The 23,229-nt window shown below is 43.0% G+C and overlaps 1 protein-coding gene across 1 annotated transcript; it reads right to left on the reverse strand.

Annotated features, from left to right (window-relative positions):
* Positions 1–1,607: 1,607 nt before the first annotated feature.
* Positions 1,608–22,862, reverse strand: flii (FLII actin remodeling protein). The gene is made up of 31 exons (XM_080724498.1): positions 22,723–22,862; positions 20,762–20,872; positions 19,440–19,511; positions 19,230–19,310; positions 17,718–17,965; positions 17,327–17,430; positions 16,970–17,145; positions 16,288–16,445; positions 15,515–15,599; positions 15,254–15,401; positions 14,837–14,967; positions 14,433–14,540; positions 13,989–14,093; positions 13,397–13,576; positions 12,931–13,013; positions 12,433–12,507; positions 12,234–12,317; positions 11,887–12,058; positions 11,381–11,488; positions 10,842–11,033; positions 9,806–9,910; positions 9,624–9,713; positions 9,075–9,214; positions 7,627–7,876; positions 6,883–7,037; positions 5,967–6,027; positions 5,558–5,686; positions 5,020–5,126; positions 4,665–4,770; positions 4,092–4,157; positions 1,608–3,964 (listed from the first exon to the last, which is right to left on the reverse strand). The coding sequence occupies exons 1-31, from the start codon at positions 22,783–22,785 to the stop codon at positions 3,830–3,832; spliced, it is 3,828 nt and encodes a 1,275-aa protein (XP_080580624.1). The 5' UTR covers positions 22,786–22,862; the 3' UTR covers positions 1,608–3,829.
* Between the last annotated feature and the right edge of the window lie 367 nt (positions 22,863–23,229).

Raw genomic sequence — 23,229 nt, forward strand, 5'->3', positions numbered from 1 at the left:
CACTGTATTAAAAACATTTCCCAACTTCCATTCTCATTTTTCGAGACAATTACCGTACACATAGAAATGTTCAGTTGTTCTGCTCATTTGCAGTTTTTAGCTTAAGAGCCAATGCCTTCCAATGTAGGAACAACTGAGTCTTTAAAACAATGTCTCACTCAGTCTAACAGAGAGAAAGAGACAGGGAACAGAGGTGGACATCAGATAAAGCTGGGAAAGGCATAGACAGCTTTCACTGAACAAACATAATAATAAACTACATGGCAGCAAATGTGTTGGTTTGTGTTTTCATCTGTATGTGTACATGCATGCCCACTTTCACTGTATGAATGTGTCAACCTAACCCTAACCCTAACCAAAACATATCACGAAGACAGATCCTCAGTACCCCACTATACACAGAAAAACCCTCTTAGCGACTGGGCCGATTGTTTAGCAGATAAGTTAAGTGCAGCAATGGCTGAGGGGACAAAACTCCTGCTAAACCGAATCTTAATTGTGCCACTTCAAGGTTCTGTATCTTCGCCCTGATGGCAAGAGGTCGAAGACACAGGGGATGATCAGTGTCATTTGTTATTGAGAGTGCTAAGCGTGTGGTGGCCTTATTGTTCATACGGTATCAGCAAGTGTGGGAAGTCCGATGACCTTGGAATCAATACGGGTGATACTGTAAAGTTTGCTTCTGTTACAAATAAATAAAGTGTATCTAACCTGTATGTTATCTGTTCTACAGAGGGATAAAGGTGGCCCGATGGTGTGTAATGGAACTCTAGCAGGTATCGTCTCCTTCACTGGGAAAACCCCCCGTACAGATGTCTACATGCGCATATCCTCCTACAGAACATGGATTGAGAAAATGTTCAGTAACAATGAATTGTGACTTGCATATTGTCAAAAGACATGGCTTTCAAATCAGCCTTTCAACCCTGTTTTAGCTTAACTTTAGATCAAGGTGAAGATAAACCTATTTGTGCTGCTTAAATGCTCGATGCTAAATATTATTTGTGGGGTGTGATGCTAAAAGGTGAGGCAAGAGAAATGTACAAACAAGAAAGATTACTGAAATCTCAAGGAGGTCAACAGAGGTTCGTTAAATGACGAAATTCAGTAAGAAATTACATACAGTAGCAAGTGTATCCTGTACTGGGGGAAACAGATTACCACACACATAGGCACACAGATTGCAAAAGGTGGAGGCAAAAGGGGGGGCATGGATGCTGTGATACAGTAATCTGAGTTCCCAGATGTCATTTTATCTTTCGCCAAAGTGCTGGGCCATTACAAATCGTTGAAACAACCCAAATTTGTAGCTTATAACTTGAGTAGCTAAGCTACAACAAAAATTACCCCAAAAGTAGCTTAACTACTTGACGAGTTACACAAATATGAATGTAGCACAGCTACCGCAAGCTACAGCAAAATGTAGCTCTGCTCAGCTACATAGCTTTAGCTTCCCAACATTGCATTGTTGGGATGTAGAAATCAGTCAAGACTAATGCCAAATTACAGAGCAGCTTCCATGCCAAAGAACAGAAATGATGTCTGAATTTATCAAAGAACGTCACACAAAAAAAACTATTGTCCGGTAAAAGATTAGTGACGTGAAACTTTAATTTTTCTTATAAAATACATAAATAAAACATCTGCAAGTGGCATCAAGAGCGTGTGCAAGACCACACACATTTGTGTGTGACAGTCAGCAAACAGACACATACATACAGTTCACCCAACAAAGACACAGTATGCAGAAACAGAGGGTTGTGGTAAGCAGCGGTTTTGTAAATATATACAGTATAACTAAACTACCCCTTACTTCTATATCAACTGGCGTTTATTAAACCAATCCCTGCAGACTGTTGCATACTCCACAGTAAAGCTGCCCCTGGTAACACTGATCTAGAATCAGTTTAACTTCAGAGATCAGAGGAACCAGGGGTGACTTTACATTTATCAAGACATGTTTCTAACATGATACATAAATTCTCCCATTTAGATTGTGACCAGATTGCCAAAAAGAAAAAAAAAGCTATCCCTTCATAAACCTCTCTGGTAAACACTATCAAGGCTGTGGAAAAAGAAGAATCTTGATAACGTGAATGCAGCCTGTGACTTTAACAAGAGAATGCACCGTCGCTAACGGCTTCGGTTTATACCGAGCTCTACTGATTGCACATTTAAAACATCACTGTCCCTTAAAGTTAAGGTAACACTAGGCTCTGTACCAAAACTCGTCTTCCTTTCTGCTCTCTGAATCGGGACCATTTAAAAAGTAAAAAGACTGGATTGGTTTATGGACTCAACCACATCACTTCCATTTTTCTTATTCGGTCACGGCCAAAAGCATCTTAGCTTAAAATAAATGAATTCAAGGAAGTTGATAATAGCTCCAATGTTGTACTTGCAGAAGAAAAGACAACCATTCAGTAGAGGTTCTCAAGTCTAGTGCTAGGTGACATGAAGCACTGTTGGTTTTGATTCTAGCTTGCTAATCAGGGACTAGTTTAAACATGAAGTAAGCAGGTAAAACAAGAAAAAACAGACTACAGTGGATAATTACTGACCTACAACTTGTAAGTACTGTAGGTGACCCAGATGTGATTCCTCTGGGTATTTTGTCTTCCACATTGCCAGAAATGAAAATAGTAGAGTTTAGTCATAACCGTGTCTAATTGAGGAGATGAGAAGACTGACCATAGAGACAGGCTATTTGACTGAAGGCGTCCCGGGTAAACACGCATAAAACACAATCTCATGACGTAAAAAACAGACATAAAAATATATAAACAGACATTCCTCAAAAAGGAAAAATAATGACGTCACTGCCTGTTCCGTCTCAGTTGTGATGCCGACAAATTAATGATAAAAATTTGGAACCTGTTTTATTAGGGCCACCTTTAGGCTACGTGCACGTAATGGCACCGCAAAGTCAAAGAGTAGCAAAAACGTCCATAATGGCGAGCATGGTGGCGCTGCCCCATGGAGACATCTTCACCTGTGCGATATGACATTGTCCTAATGCGAGGTACGTGACATAGAACCATATGTTAGCTGGGGAACAGTGGCGGAGCACTTTACAAAACATCTGTACACCTTCAGAGTCATCTCCAACAGAAACCTCTGCTTTTCATTCGATAATGATCATGCCTTCTACTGCTGCTGAAATGCTCATTGCGAAACGTCTGCCCCTCGCCCAGGAAATTATTTTAAAGTCCAAAGCCACAGCTATGATGAGATCCCTTATCTTACAGAAGCAGGTAAAGATGTCAAAAAGACAAAAAAAAAAAGCATTATTCCCCAAATGTGACTTTAGATTGCCGTCTTGCAAAAGTAGACACCGAACCAAAGTATCACCAAGAGTACGCAGAACGCAGAAGCCAAGATGCCTTAAAAAGAAATGTAAAGTCGAGTTCCTGGACACTGTATTAAAAACATTTCCCAACTTCCATTCTAATTTTTCGCGACAATTACCGTACACATAGAAATGTTCAATTGTTCTGCTCATTTGCAGTTTTTAGCTAAAGAGCCAATGCCTTCCAATGTAGGAACAACTGAGTCTTTAAAACAATGTCTCACTCAGTCTAACAGAGAGAAAGAGACAGGGAACAGAGGTGGACACCAGATAAAGCTGGGAAAGGCATATAGACAGCTTTCACTGAACAAACATAATAATAAACTACATGGCAGCAAATGTGTTGGTTTGTGTTTTCATCTGTATGTGTACATGCATGCCCGCTTTCACTGTATGAATGAGTCAACAGTGTGTACATGTCATTGGGAGGGCACGTGTGTGTGTGTGTGTGTGTGTGTGTGTGTGTGTGTGTGTGTGTGTCTATGCGAGCTGGGTTTTGAAGGCTCCCCAGGCGTGGAAGCAGCGTGTGAAGCAGTGAGGTTCATTTCCCTTCCTGACCAGTCGCAGCTTCCTGGGGTGTTCAGAGTCTTTAGAGCGCATGTGCTGGATGTACACCTAGGATAGGAGACAAGTACACACCGTGAGATGTCAAAAAACACTAACACTATTTACACACATAAATGCAGACAACAGCACTAAACGCATGAAAATTAAAACACACAAACACACATACAGTACATACCTGGCAGGCTTTGAGACTGAGTTTGATTTCCACCTGGCTGGTCTGAGTTCCAACCCACATGTAGACCTGTGAGACAGACATTGACTGAATATACTGTATATACACTACTACACAACCTTTGGACCATACATTCAATTGGTAATTATTTGTAATAATTCTTTATTTCTGAAATGTTCGCGGCCCCATCTGATCTGACCAATTAAATTAGAAATGAGAAAATTAGAATATTGTGGAGAAGTTGATCATATATTCCAGATACATTGCGCTTGCAGTGAAATATTCAAACTTGTTTAAATTTAGATTTTTATGCCATACAGCTTATGAATATCAAAAATGCATATCTCAAAATATTACACGAGACCACTCAAAACAAGGATTTATAATACAGAAATGAGTCCAGTGTGAAAGTTTCCACAGTCAGTGATGATTTGGGCTGCTACTGTATATGGCATCTGCATGCTATTTTATACAATATTGAATTCTTTTGAGACAAACCTGTATTATACATTATATTATTTGGGGTCCCACTTGCAACATGGCTGAGAAGCACAGTAATAAATCATTTGTACTGACCTCCTTGCCGTTGTCCAGCAGCATGATGTCGTCATCAGCCAGGTCATCCTGGCAAAAGTCTGAACACTTCTCTGACACAGAGAAATAACCCTTCTCATTGGAACACCTGGCACAACATGGACCACAGGGAGGGGAATTATTATAGAATATTATGATTAAATTATTATTTATAGTGTTTGTTCGCCAGGTAAAATGTAGAAATGTAGAAATAGCAGATCTTCAATGCATTGTGACACGTGAGTTTGTAGATCTGCTATTTTTGCCGCATGTCACTGCCATACGATGAAGTGTAAAATCAAGCCTTCGAACAGATAGAAAAGGCACAACGTCTCCCTCAGTGTCACAAGCATCTCACCTAAAGAGACGAGCGTATTTCATGTACTCTGCATCCTCGTCGTACGGCTTCTGAGAACCAATCCCCACCCAGAAGAAGTTCTCTGGCTCCTCCCCCTCGTTAATGACCTAGGAGACAGGTAAGAGGCTACTGATGAACCTCTTTACATACATTCTGTACTCATTCTTTCGTTTGACCGGGTAGCACAGAAAATACTACAGACAGGTTTTGCATTTATATTTTAGGTTGGTCGTTCTCAAAGTGGGGTCCAATGACCCTCAGGGATCCTTAAGCTGGTTCCAAATGTACCCTTACAGGCCTGTAACTCTGAGTTATAGGGGTCCTTGAAATTAAAAAGTTTGAGAGAACCAATGACCATAAGAACATGCATGCCTGCGTGTGCTCTCTCACACACACACACACACACACACACACACACACACACACACACACACACACACACACACACACACACACACACACACACACACACACACACACACACACACACACACACACACACACACACACACACACACACACACACACACACACACACCTGTTTGCTGTATGTGTCATCAAACATGTTGTTCATGATGTCCTCAGCCAGCTTGGCTTCATCAGGGTCAGCAGCTCGTCCCACCCAGGTGTAAACGATGCCCTGGTTGTCTGTGCTCTCAAAGGGGACCTGACAAACACACAAGCACAAGGTCAGTCTAGCCTTTTTTATGGCCTTGCATGGATTGCATATCAATATATTGCTCACTGTGCTGAATGTAAATTATCTAGGGGACACAGGACAAGGTGAGGTGGCTGCTTATGAAACCAAAGTACTGTACACAGTGTTTGAAAGATAAATTCCTTGTGAAAATGATAAACCTCAAAGCCGTTTCACTTTGGCAACGTCCAAAGTGAACAAATAAATAAATAAAACTCACTTTCAGCATCCACGATTCAAAGACACTCACCTTGAGAATATAGCAGAACTCTGAATTGAGATGACTGGAGTCGGTTCCAATCTGGATAGTCCTGAGACAGAGAAAGTTAAAAAGTTAAACATAAGAGGAGAGAGAACCAAGTATTTCTTTAGCATTCTGTCTGGGACCATTGTGAGGACCATCGTTTTGGATGGGAGCGCAGAGTTTTAATGCCATGCAGGAAACCTCAGCAGGGTGACGAGGCACTGAGTGTCTGCTGTGCACTGCACCTTCATGTCTGGCGTTTTTACTGTATCTGGGTTGAAATATTTTCAACTGTGGGTGTTTGGAAGTGTAGGAGAGCACCTTGCGTTTTCAGCTGTGAAAGAAATACCTTTGGTGACACTGGACACACGGCTTAACTCATTTAATGCCCAGACATGAAAGGGTTAAATGTCCAAGCTGCCGGCCGCCTGCTCCGTCCGCGGCCAGTCTCTTATTTTGAAGGCCGGAAGTAGATCGAGCTAACTAAACAAATTCCTACTTGACGGAGATTCACCCGGAAGTACTTGTGGTCGAAATGTAAAGAGGGGTGGAAGATGGATCCCTTTATACTTTTGCTATTTTAGCGAGAATCCAATGCCATCCTTGGCATCAAAAGTGTTTTTTGGAGAAAATTGACTTTAAAGATGAGAAAGACCGTTGGCTTCCATGTTAAGGGATCACTATTGTGTGCACGTGGATGCGCGATGATGATGAATCGGCGATTCCACCCGTGCCAGCACTTTTCAACGGACCGTATGTAGCCATTGCCAGCTTTACTGTATATACAGTAAATAGCCTGTGACATCGCGTGATCGGCACTCTAGATACCTTTTAATATTTCACGAGTATTCGCGGGATCGACTACAAATGAGTTAAGAGCATGTGTGTGTATGTGTGGGGTTTGTGTGTAGGGGGGGTATACCTGGTACAGAGGGCACTGCCATTGGTGCGAATGTGGTATAGAGAGGGCTGGGCTGAGTCGGTTTTCAGTTTCCTCTTCCCTTTATGAACGATGAACTTCCTCTTGAAATGTGAGAGGAATTTGAGGTTCTCCTGCTGCTGGGTCATACGCACCACCTAGAGATACACACAAACAGGTTTTTAAAAAACATTATAAACCTTTATTCATACAGTGCTTTTCATACACAGGATGTAGCTAAATGTGATTTATTTCTCACTGAGCGCTAAAAGAGTTTTTGCAAGGGAGACCTGACGCAAGAGAACAGCGGCAAGAGTAGGAGAAGTGAAGACATTTCACCACAACTCATGGATAAGATTTAGGGTCAGAATTAGGGTTAGGTTTTGGTTACATTAAGACAGTGGTTCTCAAAGTGGATTCCAGGAACTCTGTGGGTTCCTTTGGGGGGGGGGGTGTATAAATTGACCCATACAAGTCTGTAACTCTGACAGTGTACAAATGGAACCATAACGGGTCCATTTGGTTCCATTTGTACACTGTCAGAGTTAAGGGGAGACCTTAAAATGTGAAAGTTTGAGAAACACTGCAGTAAGAGATAACAGGAGGGGAGTTTGGGGGCAGGGCTTATGTGGTTAAAATCTGTAAACTAAGAAAGGCAATACAGACGTCACCTTTGACCACTTATGCTGTGTGTCCTGACATGTCCATCATAGTTTTTTCCCCACGGCTGAAAAAGACATACTGTACCTCCAGTTTGCCGGGGAAAAGGCTCTCAAACTTCTTCTGCAGGGAGAAGGTGAAGGTGAGCCAGCCCATGTTGGAGGCCTGCCTGCCCTGCCAGAAATACACCACACACTGGAAGTCTTCCTCTGGCTGCTTGTCGTCCTCTTCATCCCCTCCTTCTCCACCTCCTCCTCTATGGACTCGCCCTCCTCCCGCTTTCTCCTCCTTGTCCTTGTCGGCGTCGTCGTCTTCGTACTCCACTGCCACCCAGTATCTATGGAAACATGGTTGGAGGTCAGCAGTCACCATGGTTTACCCTTTGCAGCGAAAACAGGACTGAAGGACTGCTGGCATTGTGGTTTTACCTGATTCATTCTTATGAAAGAACTTTTACACAGACACTTTCTTTTACCTGTTGTAATAGAGTACAACACTTTTGCACCCCTTATTGAGCCTACACCGATGTATGACACAAAAAGCTGATTTAAAAGCTCACAACGTGTTGCAATGTGACACAATGTGAGGTTCTACCTTAGTGGCGGGCTTGTATATCTGGTATAGAGGGATAAAAGGAGTGGGCAAATAGACCCCTGAGGGACCGGGTCAAAGTATAAAAGGTTTAAGTGGTTCAGAACCGGATATGACACCAGAGTTAATGCGGTTAACCCATTAAGACCTAAGGCAGACTCTACAAAAATAGTAGGTACAAGCTTGGAGTGTGGCACAAAGTGAGAGCTTGTATATCTTACTTTTTCACATTCCCTGCCATAGGTTTTTCTATACAAGTCTGTAATTACTGTACTTACTGTACATGATGGGAAGAAAAAAAGAAGAAAAAAAAGAAGAAGAAAAGAAAATGGCCCTCTTGCAGTTGGGAGAAAAATATAATCAACCCCAGTAGTAATCCATTTGAAGATTCACACACACAAACAGCACATGGATGGACTACATTTTGAAAAAATCCTCCTCCTGGAGCAAAGGGGGCAGCTGACAGGTAAGAGTGCATGATCAGCACTCCACTGTAGCCAGTGGTGTGATATGGATTTTAGAAGTGTGGGTCCTCTAAATTCATGACATCATGCGCGCATGCTGTTTTTATTGTTAATTCGTGTTTTTATTGTTAATTAGTGTGTGCATATGAGGCGTGCGTGCAGCAAAATAAGTGTGGGCTCGCCGAGCCCACGCGAGCCCATGGCATCTCACCCCTGACTGTAGCCACAGCCAGCCCAGAGAGCAGGCAACACACTCTCATAGATTAGTGAACAGCCCCATCTAGTGGCCAAAAACGGTAGGATGTACACTACAGGTAGTCTTTGGTGGTCAACAGCTGGTTATGTAAGGACATACTGGTAGGTCTTTGGCAGGGAATGAGTTTTAATAGCCAATGCTAACAAGTGACACAGATGCTTTCCTGGTTTTAATGGTTAAATACACATGGCCGCAGAAGCATTATGCACATCATCCACACACACCTGCACAGGAAGACGTAGCAGTCCTGAGTGTGGAAGTGTCCGAATTCCTCCTCTGGCAGGCGGGCAAACTTCTTCCCTTCCAGCACGAATCCCTCCATGCCGTCCAGATCCTCGTTCCACTCCTCCATCATCTGCTCTGCCTGGATGACAGTTAACACAGGTCAACGTTCCGCTATGTAACTTCACTCTTCCACAAAAGGAAGGAATAGCTCTGACAGAATGTATTTGATCAGGGTTCCCACACTTTTTTCCTTCAACATCCTGTATACATTAGGTTGCACTCACACAGCTCATGTAGCGCAGCACTGCATTTTTACATATCTCACGTAATGTTATGGGACATGATCATTGATCAATAGCCAAATACAATGTACCGGTATATCCAATCATTTCCCCCAAACATGTGATTAATTTGCAAACGTTTTCCAAGCCATTTTTTCTAATATTTCCAGGGAACGTGGGAACCCTGGTCATTAGTGTAATGCCGTAGAGGTAAGGAGCTGTGAGGTTTACATACAGAGAAAGGGAAGATGTGTTTCTTGGTTTTACCTCAGTGAGGGGCATGGTTGGTTGTCTGGGGAGGAAGAGGGCAGTGAGGTCAGCCTTCATCTGGTCTTTTTTCTCTGCATCCTTCTTCACCTGGGAGGGACGAGGGCGTTTTATTGGTCAGCCGAGTCGACCGATTTACAAGCCGCAACACAAATTCTTATTTTTTGCATGCACATGCTTACCTTGCCCTGGAGATTATCTTTTTCTTTCTGTTCTACACTTTCAGCTGCTCTGGTGTAGTCCACCTTCAGCACATCATCCCAGTTCTTAAACTTAGACTTGTACACCTTGGGCAGAAGAGACAATTAGTCATTTAAAGCTACAATTCATAACAGACTCCCCCAACTAAGCCTATAATTGTATTATTACACACATACTGTGCAAGCACACAACACCTCAACTATGGTTGTCAAACTGCGTATTATTACTGCAATTCTTTATTATTTCCTTGTATTTGATTTACTTATGCTGCTACAAGACTGCGTTGAGGAATCAAAACCAAATAATTTCACTCTTGTACACAAGAAAATCATGTTTTATCATCTCCCAACAACAAGTAGGTCGGGAGTGGCTTATTGTCGGTATCAGCCAGTAACATGCAGGAGTCCGCCCCTGTTACAATGCGCTAGACCCCTGGGAGTTGGATTGCTGAGGTGGAGCGCCACACCTATAGTGCTGCAGATAATTGCAAAATATAGCAAGAATAGTTCAAATGGTGATGCAAGCATGACATTTGGTATGTATACTCTTCAAATCCCACTCTTTTCAAAAATATGGCCATGCAAAATTCAATATTCACAGGTAATTCACAGGTATTCAAGAATATATGTACCAAACGTCATGCTTGCATCACCATTTGAACGATTCTTTCACTTATCTGCTCCACTACTACCATCAGCACCCAGTACTTGCCGCACGCCGAGTTGGCGGTGCCCGGGATCGTACCCATGACCTTGTGGCCCAAAGGTGAGAGCTCTACCGACTGTGCTACCCGGACACAACAGAGAGGTGATTGCAACTGCAATAACACACAGGAATCTAGTATAACTAATCTAGGTACTATTTGATGCACTTATGAGGAACGCTTAGCTAATTCCCTGCAGATGGAGGATGTGCACACAGTCAAATATGTATTAATATGCATTAACACTTTACTGCATAGATTTGACTTCCTGTATGTTATGAATGTGTGTGTGCGTGCGTGCGTGCGTGCGTTACCTGGCACTCCGTGCCCTCCAGGTTGCGTGTAACACAGGCGTGTTTGGGTCGGTGCAGCATGGAGCAGATCTCCTGGCCCAGCTTGAGCGCAGCGGCTCGCACCAGGCGGGGAGACTTCCTGCCGATCCAGATGAACACGTCTGACCAGCAGTCCAGGATGTAAACACCCTTAGTGTCCAGGAGAGACTGCAGCTGCATGGAGGGAGAGACCAGGAACAGGGAGGGAAGGAAGGTATGGCGACAGAGGAGGAACAGAGAGGAGAAATGGATAAAGAGAGAATAAGGGTGGAAATAACAGGAGAGGGAAAGGGACAAGGGAGTGAGGGAAATGGAAATACGTTTTAAGAAATGTATTCCAAAAGGTCTACATTTAGAGCTGCAAATCTAATACAAGCATTCATATTTTGGTGAAGTTGTAAATAGCACATTAATTCTGTTGATTGGTTCATGGATAAATAACCCACATGTTTGTCTCACCACTATCTGCATTACCACAACACTATACTGCCCCTCTGTGACCGTCCAGCAGAAGTACCTACCAGTCTGAGCTCTGGCAGTGTGTCCAGTTTGACCTTAGCGTCTTTGTGTTCAACAGACAGCTTGTAGTTGATTTGAGGCAGCTCCAGGTAGCCCAGACCCAGACCAACCTACACACACACACACACACACACACACACACACACACACACACACACACACACACACACACACACACACACACACACACACACACACACACACACACACACACACACACACACACACACACACACACACACACACACACACACACACACACACACACACACACACACACACACACACACACACACACACACACACACACACACACACACACGTGTCACAATGGATAAGTAAATAAACAGGAAGTAAATGTACACCCAAGACGTTCAGAGATAGTCATTGTAACATTTACAAGTCCTAGTTTCTACAGCATGCTTGCTGCACTTTGGCTCTAACTGACCAAATATTGTACGAATAGAACATGTCAGGTCTAGTGTTATGGACTGTCTTGGTAGTTTACCTTGTATAGTTTGGGTCTGATGGGAGAGAAGTCATCTGGTACGTGCTTCTTGATCTCCTCAGGTTGTCCTCCCAGGACCTCCCAGTAGCCTGGAGGTTCCTGGTTCTGAACCAGAGTAGTGATCTCTGCCTTTCCCTTGCGCTCGTTCTTATTGATCTTCTCTGCAAATAACCTTTGGGATGACAACAGTAACAGTACACGTAAATCACTGTAATTGTGAGGGAAATCATGCCCCTTTGTAGTCACTGACCAAACTCTATTCCCAAACAAGTTGTAACCACGTAATCTCTGATCTAATCAGAGATTAATGCGTGCGTGCGTGCGTGCGTGTGTGCATGCACTCTAACCTGGCTTTGGTGGTACCACTGAGTGTAGCGTTGGCTCCTCTCCAGATAAAGATTTCCAGCCCGGTGTCCAACAGGAAAACAAAACTATGGAGGGACATAAAGACAGGATGTCAGCACCACAATACTCACTATTAGAGGAGTCTGTGTGTGTGTGTGTGTGGGGGGGGGGGGGGGGGTTCAGAATGCGTGCATGTGTTACCGTGGGTCCAGGGAGGAGGCCTTCAGAGGGACAGACTCTAATCTGATGTTCTTCTTGCCATAAACTCTGTACAACCTGGAAGAAGCATTCATGATCTGGTAAGAACACTATGTAATTATAGACTTAAATTCAGGAGTCAAAACAGAACTGCATTTTTGTTATCCTCGTAGATGGTCATGTTAAGGTATTTGATTAGATAAAGTTAGGTGTAGCTATATAGTTAGACATTAATGATCACATTTGTATTACATTCACTTTCACTAAATCCTCTTTACTCAGTTGAGTTGTATTACATTAGAGATGGTTTAAGTATATGGTTAAAATGGTTGTGTTTAAGTAATATGTTAGAGAAACACACTGTGATCCATTTCAGTTCATTGTTGATGATTAACATACTATACAGAAACAATTTTTACAATATATACTGATAGGGAATTCCCCCGTCCGTCTAGTCTAATTCTACTTTGTCTAAGTTTATTACTTGCACTAAATGCTCACTTGACAGTGTAGTGTGTGTCCTCCACAGTGTAGAAGCCACTGGCTGTTCCTCCCTCAATGTAGGAGAACCCATTGTCAAAGACCTGCAACATCAATGTTCCTGTTAATGGAGCTATGAACACTTTTATAAACTAGGGAGCAATCCATGAGAAGATCAGATTTGACCGAAGTGGTTAGATCTATCATTTGTGTGAGTGTGTACTCTGCCATCGTGATGTGCGGATATATGTATATGACGTTTGCCCTAAGGGTAATAGTTGTAAGCATTTAGCATTTATTTTTAAGCAAAACCAACCACAATTAGCATTTATTTTTAAGCAAAACCAACCACCAAGTTTGTGTTTGAACATTAGAGGACTCGGTAGACAGAAACTGTTACAAGAACCAGAAACATGCTTGTGGATGGATATCTATACGTGCACTATAACATCTGTGTGAGTGTGCGTGTATATATATTTCAACGTACAGCGCTGAATTCATCGCTCTCGTCGCCCATCTCCTCCCGTATGGTCCTGCACTCTGCTCCCAGGAAGTTCCTGAGGTTGACGGAGTGGATTGCAGCGCCAGCCTTCTTGTCAAGCGTGGCATCCTGTCCAATCCAGTAGAAGATATGCCAGTTTAACGCTCCGTTGTCATCCAGGAAGGTCTGCATGGAAAGAAGGAGGAGGATACATGGGGAGATGGAAGGTTACAGGGGGAGTGATGAAGGTAAGATTGGATTGAGGACCACCTTGAGGAGATTTTAACCACATAAACCCAAGTATGTGTTGTTCCTGGGCAGGTTACGATAGGCAAAAACATTTCAAAAAAAGACTCGCAATGCGAGCTTGTAGATCTGCTTTTTTTTTTGTAGAGGAAAAAGGAGGGGTTTATGGGGTTAAATTAAACAAACATATCTGACAATCTCAGCTTCCAAATAACAAACTGTAATTATATGTTATCTAATAACTGACAAATGTATAATAATTGATGATAGGGCCAAGTCACCAGATGATATTATTTGAAGTCCAGAAATCAGAAAGATATTACAGTAAAACAAAGTGATGTTATTATGTCACCTTGAGGATGATATAGCAGTCGGCCTCGTAGAACTTTCCATGGAAGGCTTCTTCCACCATCATGGGGATAAAGTTCTCTATCTGCCATATGCTCACGCCAGGAACCTGCAGGGAAGACATGGACACAGATGTTTGGATCTAGTTTGTATATAAACCAAACTGAGACATCAACACTTTCTACAGATGTTCTGCATGTTTGATTTAGAACTTACTCAGCCAAATGAGTTCAATAAGGTTACACAGCTTATAAGCAAGGTGGTTTAGAATTGACTGTTTGATTATACTCATTTTTATTATTGCTTCAATGTTGATGGAAATCAAATTGTAGCTTAATGTAAAGTGAATTGAGACTTGATTTTGAACTTTGAACTGTGTTCACTCTCTCTCTCTGAAACAAACACACGCACAGCTAAAGACCAGGTGTATCTACACACATACACACACCTGCCCAACGTCCTCCAAGTAGAATTCAGAATAGTCCAGCGGAGGTTTCTCCAGACTCTGGTCCCATCTCCGTACTTTCAGACTGGCGTACTTCAGGTCACCATTCTCCTGGAACATTGAACACAGACGTCAGTTTATTGAAATGTTCTTCCCATCCTCGTCTGAGGCCCTTCTGGAAACAATGCCACCAGTTGTCTAAGTGACATTTTTAAATGTCAACAGATTCATGACAAGGGCATCATTATCTGAGTCACTAAGCCCTTGTGTTTACCGTCCCCATGTTAAATCTAGATATGGGTCTGGTTCTCATGAAACACTTTGTCAATCTGTTCGTAAACCGCATTAACCCCATTGGTCATGTAAAAAAACGTCATAAACAAACCATACATACTGCTCCTCCTTACCTCCATGTTCTTCTTTTCCTGCGCTACATCGGTCATGCCCTTCAGGACCTGCTTGGCCTGATCATCCTGAGAAGAGTCCTTCCTCCTTCTGAGCCTCATCTTCCTCGCCATGGGGTCACGGGGGCTGGCTCCTGGACACACATACAGACACACTCATTTAAGTACAGTAAGAATACACTTGTATATAGGTGCAAAAGTCTAAAAAATGTTTTTATCTTGCCCGTCAAACAAAATGCATGAACAAGCATGTGCCCACACGCGCATGCACACACACACACACACACACACACACACACACACACACACACACACACACACACACACACACACACACACACACACACACACACACACACACACACACACACACACACACACACACACACACACACACACACACACACACACACACACCACCTCCTCCGGCAGCAGCTACAGTAGCAGCGGAGGCCCCAGCGAGCCTTAGTTGATTCTGCAGAGAGAAGTCGATGTTGTAGAACTCGGCGGTTCTGTCCATCGGCTTTGGAGGCATCACCAGGTTGGGGTTCTCTCTCACATCCAGGACCTACCCAGAGGAATAGTAAGACCAGTGTTTCTTAAACAGTGTCTGAGGATGCAAAAGTGGCACAATTAATTTTATTACTACTGTATACTTTGCCAATGTGTCGTCTACTGTACCTCCAAGTCAGTGAGGAAGTGAATGGCTTCAGGTAATGTTACCAGGCGGTTCTTATTCAGTACCAGCTTCTTCAGCTTACCACACCTAGACAACAACACAATAACAACAACACTAGAGCTTAAATGTCCATCCTAACTTCATTAAATATTATTCCTTGCATTAAAACAGACTCCAACCCTTTTCATTCATTCTTTCATTTATGTCTAGAGATTGGGTCTTCAAAAAATAAATCCAAAGAAAACAAGCCAATTCAGACAATAAATCAACACATCTTCATATGCACATTTGTATGTGTGTGTGTGTGTGTGTGTGTGTGTGTGTGAGTGAGTGAGTGAGTGAGTGAGTGAGTGAGTGAGTGAGTGAGTGAGTGAGTGAGTGAGTGTGTGTGTGTGTGTGTGTGTGTGTACAGCAGGGGTCTTCAGCAGGGGGTCCTCATAGTTACTACAGGGGGGGCCACCAAATCTTTGTGATAGGATCATTCTTTTAAATTAACAACTTGAACCCTCACATCCCTATTCTGAGAACTTTAGACAAAAATAGCAGATTGTAGATCGGCTATTTTCGGCAAATAGGTTTGGTGTAGAGGTAAAAAAAACAAACAAGTACATATTAGTAAAGGTCAAGTTAACTAAAACACGAATCCAACATAAGACTGATGACAGTGCTGTCAAACATGTCTATGAATCTATCTCTATCAGCAAGGGGTCCTTGGCCTGAAAACGTTGAAGACCCCTGATGTACAGTATGTACAGTATGAGTGTGTCTTTCCTACCGGCAGAGGCCCTCTGGGATCAGCTCCAGGTTATTGTTAGCAGCCATGAACTCAACCAGACTGGACAGCTTCCCCACTCCAGAAGGAACCCCATCAAAGTCCAGCTTGTTGGAGTTCACATACAGCTTCTTCAACTTGGTCAGCTTACAGATCGCTGACTGAATGCAGAAACACACACAATGTTTTTAATTTTTAACCTCCTGCAGATGTCATATGATATGATGAGAATAAGCACATCAGGATCCTACTGTGGCTTCCATAACAATGCATTGCTTCACAGTTTAGTGTCTCACAGCATCAACAAAGGCCCCATCTATCGCTTCCCCTAACATACTCTATCTGCTGAGAAATGCTTCGCCGCTAACCATTACATTTCTGCTGACAAATGCTTCCTAGAAAGGATTGACACCATAAAGCAGTGCTACAAGTGTATTATTTAAACATTTATAGGATATGAAAATAGACCTTTCTTTTATATATTTACTTTACCACGGGGTCCATCAATATGTGGTCTCCCCCCCCCCCCCCCCCCCCACACACACACCAAATCTCTCACGCCTTGGGACGCATTGTGAGCTTGTGCCCAGAATAGCGATGCTAGGGGTTAAGATGTTAATAATCGTGACCATACAGGAAGGATTGTTGTAATAATTGTGACAATACAAGTAGGATTGTTGCTTACAGGCAGAGAGGTGAGCTGGTTGCGGCTGAGGTTGAGTGTCTCTAGCTGAGTCCACTGGTCGATGCACAGAGACAGCTCAGAGATCTGGTTGCTACTCAGGTTGAGTCTCTTCAGACTGCTCAGCGTGTACAGACACTCTGGCACCCGCGTCAGGTCATTACATGACAAGTCCACATCTAAGAGACAGTACAGAGGAAAATGTTGGCATGCTGCAGGTGTATACTGTATGTTCCGAGGGAGGGGGTCCCCTGGAACAACATATTTTGAGGAGGTGGTCCACGGTCAAATACATTCTAGGGGTCCTTGACAAACACAAAGTTTGTTGTAGCATGATGTATGATTATAGTGGTGTGTTACCTGCTAAGTGTGCCAGTCCCTCCAGGCTAGTTGGCATGTTGCTCTGGGTTCTCTGCGTGTTCCTCAGATGGAGGGTCTGTAGGGCCACCATGGCTGGCAGCTGGCTACTCATACATGCACGCACGCACGCACGCACACACAGACACACATATTTTAGAACAGTAAAGAAACCCTACATGCTACCGTACCTTTATAAGTACTGTACCGACCAAAAAGGCCCGCTTTTCCCTAATGGAGGAGGAGTTACTAGTTGCTGCATTTGCATCCATTATACAGAACATAGTCATTGACCACTTTTGGCTAAATCTATTTCAAACATTTTCAAAAAACAAAAACATGCAACACGTTGCATATTTAAAAATATATAATAATCTGAGAAGTGTCCTTTTACCGTAGCTGTGCGTGCATCAGAGGATTGTTGTTCAGAGTGAGTGTCTGCAGGTGGACCAGACGTCTCATCTGTGGCGGGAGGCTGTCCAGCTTGTTGTCACTCAGGTCCAGGTACAGCAGGTCTGTCAGGTTGATGAACAGCTGGTTGGGGATGGAGTCAATGCCGTTGTGGCTCAGGTTGAGCACCAGCATGTTCCTGCTGTTCTCCAGGTCCCTGGGGATCTCCGTCAGCTGGTTGTAGCTCAGGTCCTGTTGTGGAGGAACAGATGCACTTCACTCTCCCTGCACCCCTTCTAGTCCACCTTCTCTTTTGATTGATGCAAGCGATTGACCAAGATATGGCTACTATGCAGACATATCTTGGTCACTTTCTCCAGGGGTTGACACTGAGGTCTCGGAGGCACTTGCCTGTCGGGCAATTACAGGTCATGTTGTACTTGCCCAAAGGTCATGCCCACTTTCCCCAAGTACATATAGTGCATTGTAAAATAATAGGTAAAGTTTACGCTTGTAGAACAAATTAATGTTATATCCAATCAATAACATCAAATGTAGATGGGGTTGAAGTGGCACCTTTCGGTTTTATTTATTTAACTTAACAGCAAAGACGGTAGGGCATGTTTGAATTAGAGGTGGTCCGCCATCGATCTGCCACCGATTTACATTGGCCCAGTTTCAATCCAAAAAATTACTTTCATGACCGAGCTGAACCACCTAAGTGGTATAAAAGTCAGTCTGATATAATAGTATAATATGCTTCGCAGCTTTGTGACAGGCCCAGACTATAGAGCTATATTTGTTTTCCATTTTTTACAATTGAATTAAGATGAGGCCAGTGACTGAAACCGTGGCGAGGTCCTGGGAGTCATCACGGATCTAAAATGACCTTGCTTTATATACAGCATGACTCTGCAGCAGAACGACACAGGCAATAATAAAAGTTGCTGACTAGCCAGCACATGTTTTTCACTGTGGTGATACAGTACACCTGCTATAAGCCCTACATCAAAGTTAATATACAGGTTAGAGCGAAAAAGCAATTACAGCATCGAGCTACTTAAGTAGAAAGATGGCTATGGAAAAGGGAAGTGTGTCAGGAAGATGTAATGAAGAGGAAGGAGAGAGTTGTGTTGGATAAACATTTAAGCTCTTGCTGAATGTATACATTTGAAAAATGAACTGTATAAACATACAGTTTGCGCCTGTAATGCTTAAAGGACCTTGCTTGTTGGTCTGTCATGTTTAATACATTGACCGACCGTTTTCCAAAGCATACCATAGCGTATAGATTCTTCAGGAGGCCATTGGATACCATTCACTTCATTACAGTATAAAAGTCAAATTGCAGAGACTTGAAACTTGATACTGTCTGTAAGTAATCCAACACAAATACTTTTTTGTGGATTCCTTACCGAGCAGTCAGGGACAGCACGTTTCATATACAGTATGATAAAGTTTGTGTACCAGCATGTCTGAGGGGGGCTGTCAGGGAGTGAAAATATTGATTGTATACCAGCACAGAAAGGTCATCCAGCTGAAAGATGTCATCAGGGACTCCAGAGTTCTTCAAGTTGTTGGCTCTGGCCACCACCGCCTGTGCACGTACACGCACACACACAAAATATATATTTTAGGCCATATAGTTTCATTAAAAAAAATAATCAAAACATAAGAACATTGTTGCGTGCGTGTGGGTGTGGGTGTGTGTGTGTGTGTTAGTTACCCGCAGGTTAGGTAGGCTGGACAGTTCTCCATGTAATGTTGTCAGACTGTTGTGACTCACTGAAAGATGCTCCTGGGGAGGGACAGAGAATATCGAGGTAGGTTAAGGTATAAGGAACACACACAGCATTTCTAAAAGGCATATTGTGCTCAATTGTAAAATGCAACACTTGCACCGAAGCCCCCGTTATCGCTGATGCCAGCACCATTACCTCACCACAACAACACATAGACATTGAAATGGGTGGCGGAAGCTAGCAGGCTAATGTTATTGATTGCTCCATTAAAAGATCAAATGTACAGTATAGAGGTCTGCGTTTATCCATGACCTGTTGTTCACAAGATTAGATCATCCTTTCAGACACATGAAGGATTAAATCATGGACCTGTGTTTTCTCAGTGAGGTCGTGCTTCACAACTTGTACTGATAAGCCTAAAATGCAGGGATGGTAGTTATTCAACCATGGTCAACAGTAAACTTACTGGGAGGTTAACGGCATGATTAATGTGGTGTCTCTGTCATCGTATTGTAGTGTAATGTATGTGAATCATATTCTATGTCCTTCCAGTCACCAGATCTCAACTCAACTGAACATTTATGGAAGACCAATGTGTTAGCGCTCTGCACCACCATCATCAAATTAGGTCATATATTTTGTTAGAATGTTTTAATTACATCCCTCCAGTTGAGTTCCAGACATTTGTAGTACAATCTACATTTATGCCAAGGACAGTGCATTGAAGCTGTTCTGGTAACTTGCTTTTTGAGGATGGATGGATAGATATATACTACACACAGAGTATACTGTATGTACATATGGGGGGAGCGAGCGAGAGAGAGAGAGAGAGAGAGAGAGAGAGAGAGAGAGAGAGAGAGAGAGAGAGAGAGAGAGAGAGAGAGAGAGAGCGTCAAGTGTAAACCAAACTTCTTACAGTGTGTATAATGTGACTAGTTTCTATTGTTAGAAACTTCATGTGCCTGGCCCCGTATCTATTATCATGGTTCCTACTCAAGAAAAATACGTCAGTTCCCCACACTGCCTTCATATCAGGGCAGTCCACCACTCCCCTTGGTATTGTTTACTTAGAGCATGGTTATCTCACAGTAAACACAACTCATCACAACCAAAGGAATTAAGTTCATCCATCCATTCCATATCCATCCATTTTCAATACTCTGCAGACAATCTAGGGACATTAAAACAAGTCAGTATAGCTGCCAGATGATATTATGCATTGTGCATTAAGCTGATCCTAGTGCTATTCATTTTTCATTACATAGGTCTGGCTAATAATGTGTGAATATGCCTGAAAAGACCTCACCAGCTTCTGCAGAGAGGCCAGCTCCTCTGGGAGGTAACACAGTCCCGTCCTGTTTAGCTTCAGCCATCGCAGGCTGCTCATAGACTTGACATGCTCAGGGAAATAACCACCCTGAAAGAGGAGGGGAGAAAAGTGAGGAAATGATCATCGAAGGTCGTCATGAAATAATAATCACAAGGACAGATGAATGTCAACAGTAGCTGTGAGAGTGATCTTTATTAGTGATATGTACACAACAGCATAGGACTATCTCAATAGGTCTGTGTGAGAATTCACTGTGCTGTTGACTGACAATGAATATACCAGAACAAGATCAAATGGGCAACAGAACACAACACCAACACTAGATCTCACAAATCATCCGACTACAATGTTTACATATAATCCTAGGTAGTTTACAGAGTGGGATTTGTGTATCACAACTGTCAGAGATAGCAATGAACAGGGCCAGAACATAACTCTTTGGAAAAGTAGTTGTTTGAGTGATTTCACTTGATTAGCCTTTTCAAACATTCTAGATTCAGACTACAAAATTAATAATTTAAGTATGCTGCCTGCCTGATATCAGAGAGACAGAAATGGTGCTGGTATCGGATTGATATAAAAACGTGGTATAAGCCGCTACTCAAGCTTGGCTGCTGTGTGTTGAAAAAACAGCATAATCAAACCGACAGGCTGCCAGTGCCAGCCAATTGCAGCATAATCCCAATATCTCCTCAAAAATCTACAGATTGTTTTGACCCAATATATGGCCAACTAATGAGATCATAACATTTTGCAAACACATGGATAATGTGCGTGCCTGTGTGTGTGTGTGTGTGTGTGTGTGTGTGTGTGTGTGTGTGTGTATGTGTGTGTCTGTGTGTTTGTGTGTGTGTGTGTGTGTGTGTGTGTGTGTGTGTGTGTGTGTGTGTGTGTGTGTGTGTGTGTGTGAGCAATGTGTCAACATACAGGCTGAAAAGATGAAGTCATCACCCTCTTCCTGCTTTCTTTGCCCTTGCAGGGTGTGGGCGACAGCACCAATTTGGCTAGCACAATTTTACAGTACTTTAGCTTGAAGGCAGAGGAAGACTACACAGTGTGCATACAACTTGAGCTCCTAATATTGTCTAACAGACTTGCTTCCAGAGGCTCTGTGATTAATTGAGGTAGTTAAAGTAACTAGTTAGATTACTTTTTTGCTTCATCAGCCAGCAGATGATGACAAAGCTAATCTAACTTACTGACAGACTGACATGACAGCTATAAAGCCATACTATACTAACAGTCCAGTCACAATGCACTCCATGCCAGACCCAGGCTGTGCCAGCTGTCGTTACTGCCAGGCGAGACTGCTATTTTTATCTCCCAAAATAAACTCTCTATGTGGGTCAAAACAAACAAGTGTGAAGACAGATCTATAGTCAAAGACCTCTTCAAAATCTCTGTTCTATCTGGCACTCCATCTTAACATTGTGAAACCGGTCTAGTGGTGTAAGAGAAGTTATGATAAAGGGCTTGCGGTGGCTTACAGTAGTATGCTAGAAAGTTAGCCAATACACTAAAGACTAAACTAGCTAGATTTGTCAAGACTAAGTAACAGCAAATGCCGGGTGTTTATGTTATCTCATATCTCCACACTGAACAGTCAAGGTATGTTAACTGGCTAACCCCATAACACAACTATTTTCAAACATAATAACCACCACCAGGCCAGAATATGGAAGCCCAAGCCCTTGGCCTCAAGACAGGAAAACTCATGTCACACTCACAGTTTGACAACTGGCTAACGCCCAGTGCTAGTAAGCGAAGCCAGTGAAAGCTAAAAGTTAGCAGTTAGCTTAGACTAGCATCGCTGTCCTGTGTTGTCTTGTAAACACTTGCCAGCCGTAGCAGCTCGCTGGCTACCCGAGCGAGGTACATGTTTGCTAAACAGTTATTAGTATCAAACCCACAAATAATACTTAAACAAAAATGCTTACTTTGAAGTCGTTTCCACTGAGATCTACCCCCCTTATGAAGGGTAGCACTCCGGTGGCCGCCATTTCTGGATCTCAGCCGCTGTGAGCTGATTCTGAAGTGTTGCCAGTCTATTTTGGTCGCTCAGTGGGTTGGAGGTTGGCTGGTGGCTGACCCGTGTGGTGTACTCACTGTACTGTACTGGAAACAAGCAGGAGAAGACACGCCGTCACCGCCAATCAGAACTGGGAGGTGGGAATTTGGTGGGAGGGGGGAGCACTGCGCATGTGCGCATGTGGCTTGTTTGTACGTCACCGTCCGCTCCTGTTTTATTACTTCACTCACGAATCCGACTGCTCTCCTCTCCCAACCTACAGACAGTTTACTTTATGCTCTGCTCCCAGTACTCGAAAGAGACAACCTCAACATTCCCATTGAGATGATTTCAAAGTCAAATGTCGGTGGTATTTGGTTTAACTCAGGGATCTTCAACGTGTTCAGGCCAAGTTGTGAGAGAGATGAAGCAGGGA

The sequence above is a fragment of the Nannobrachium achirus genome (genome assembly GCF_963921795.1).
Source record: "Nannobrachium achirus genome assembly, chromosome: 4".
Classification (NCBI taxonomy): domain Eukaryota; kingdom Metazoa; phylum Chordata; class Actinopteri; order Myctophiformes; family Myctophidae; genus Nannobrachium; species Nannobrachium achirus.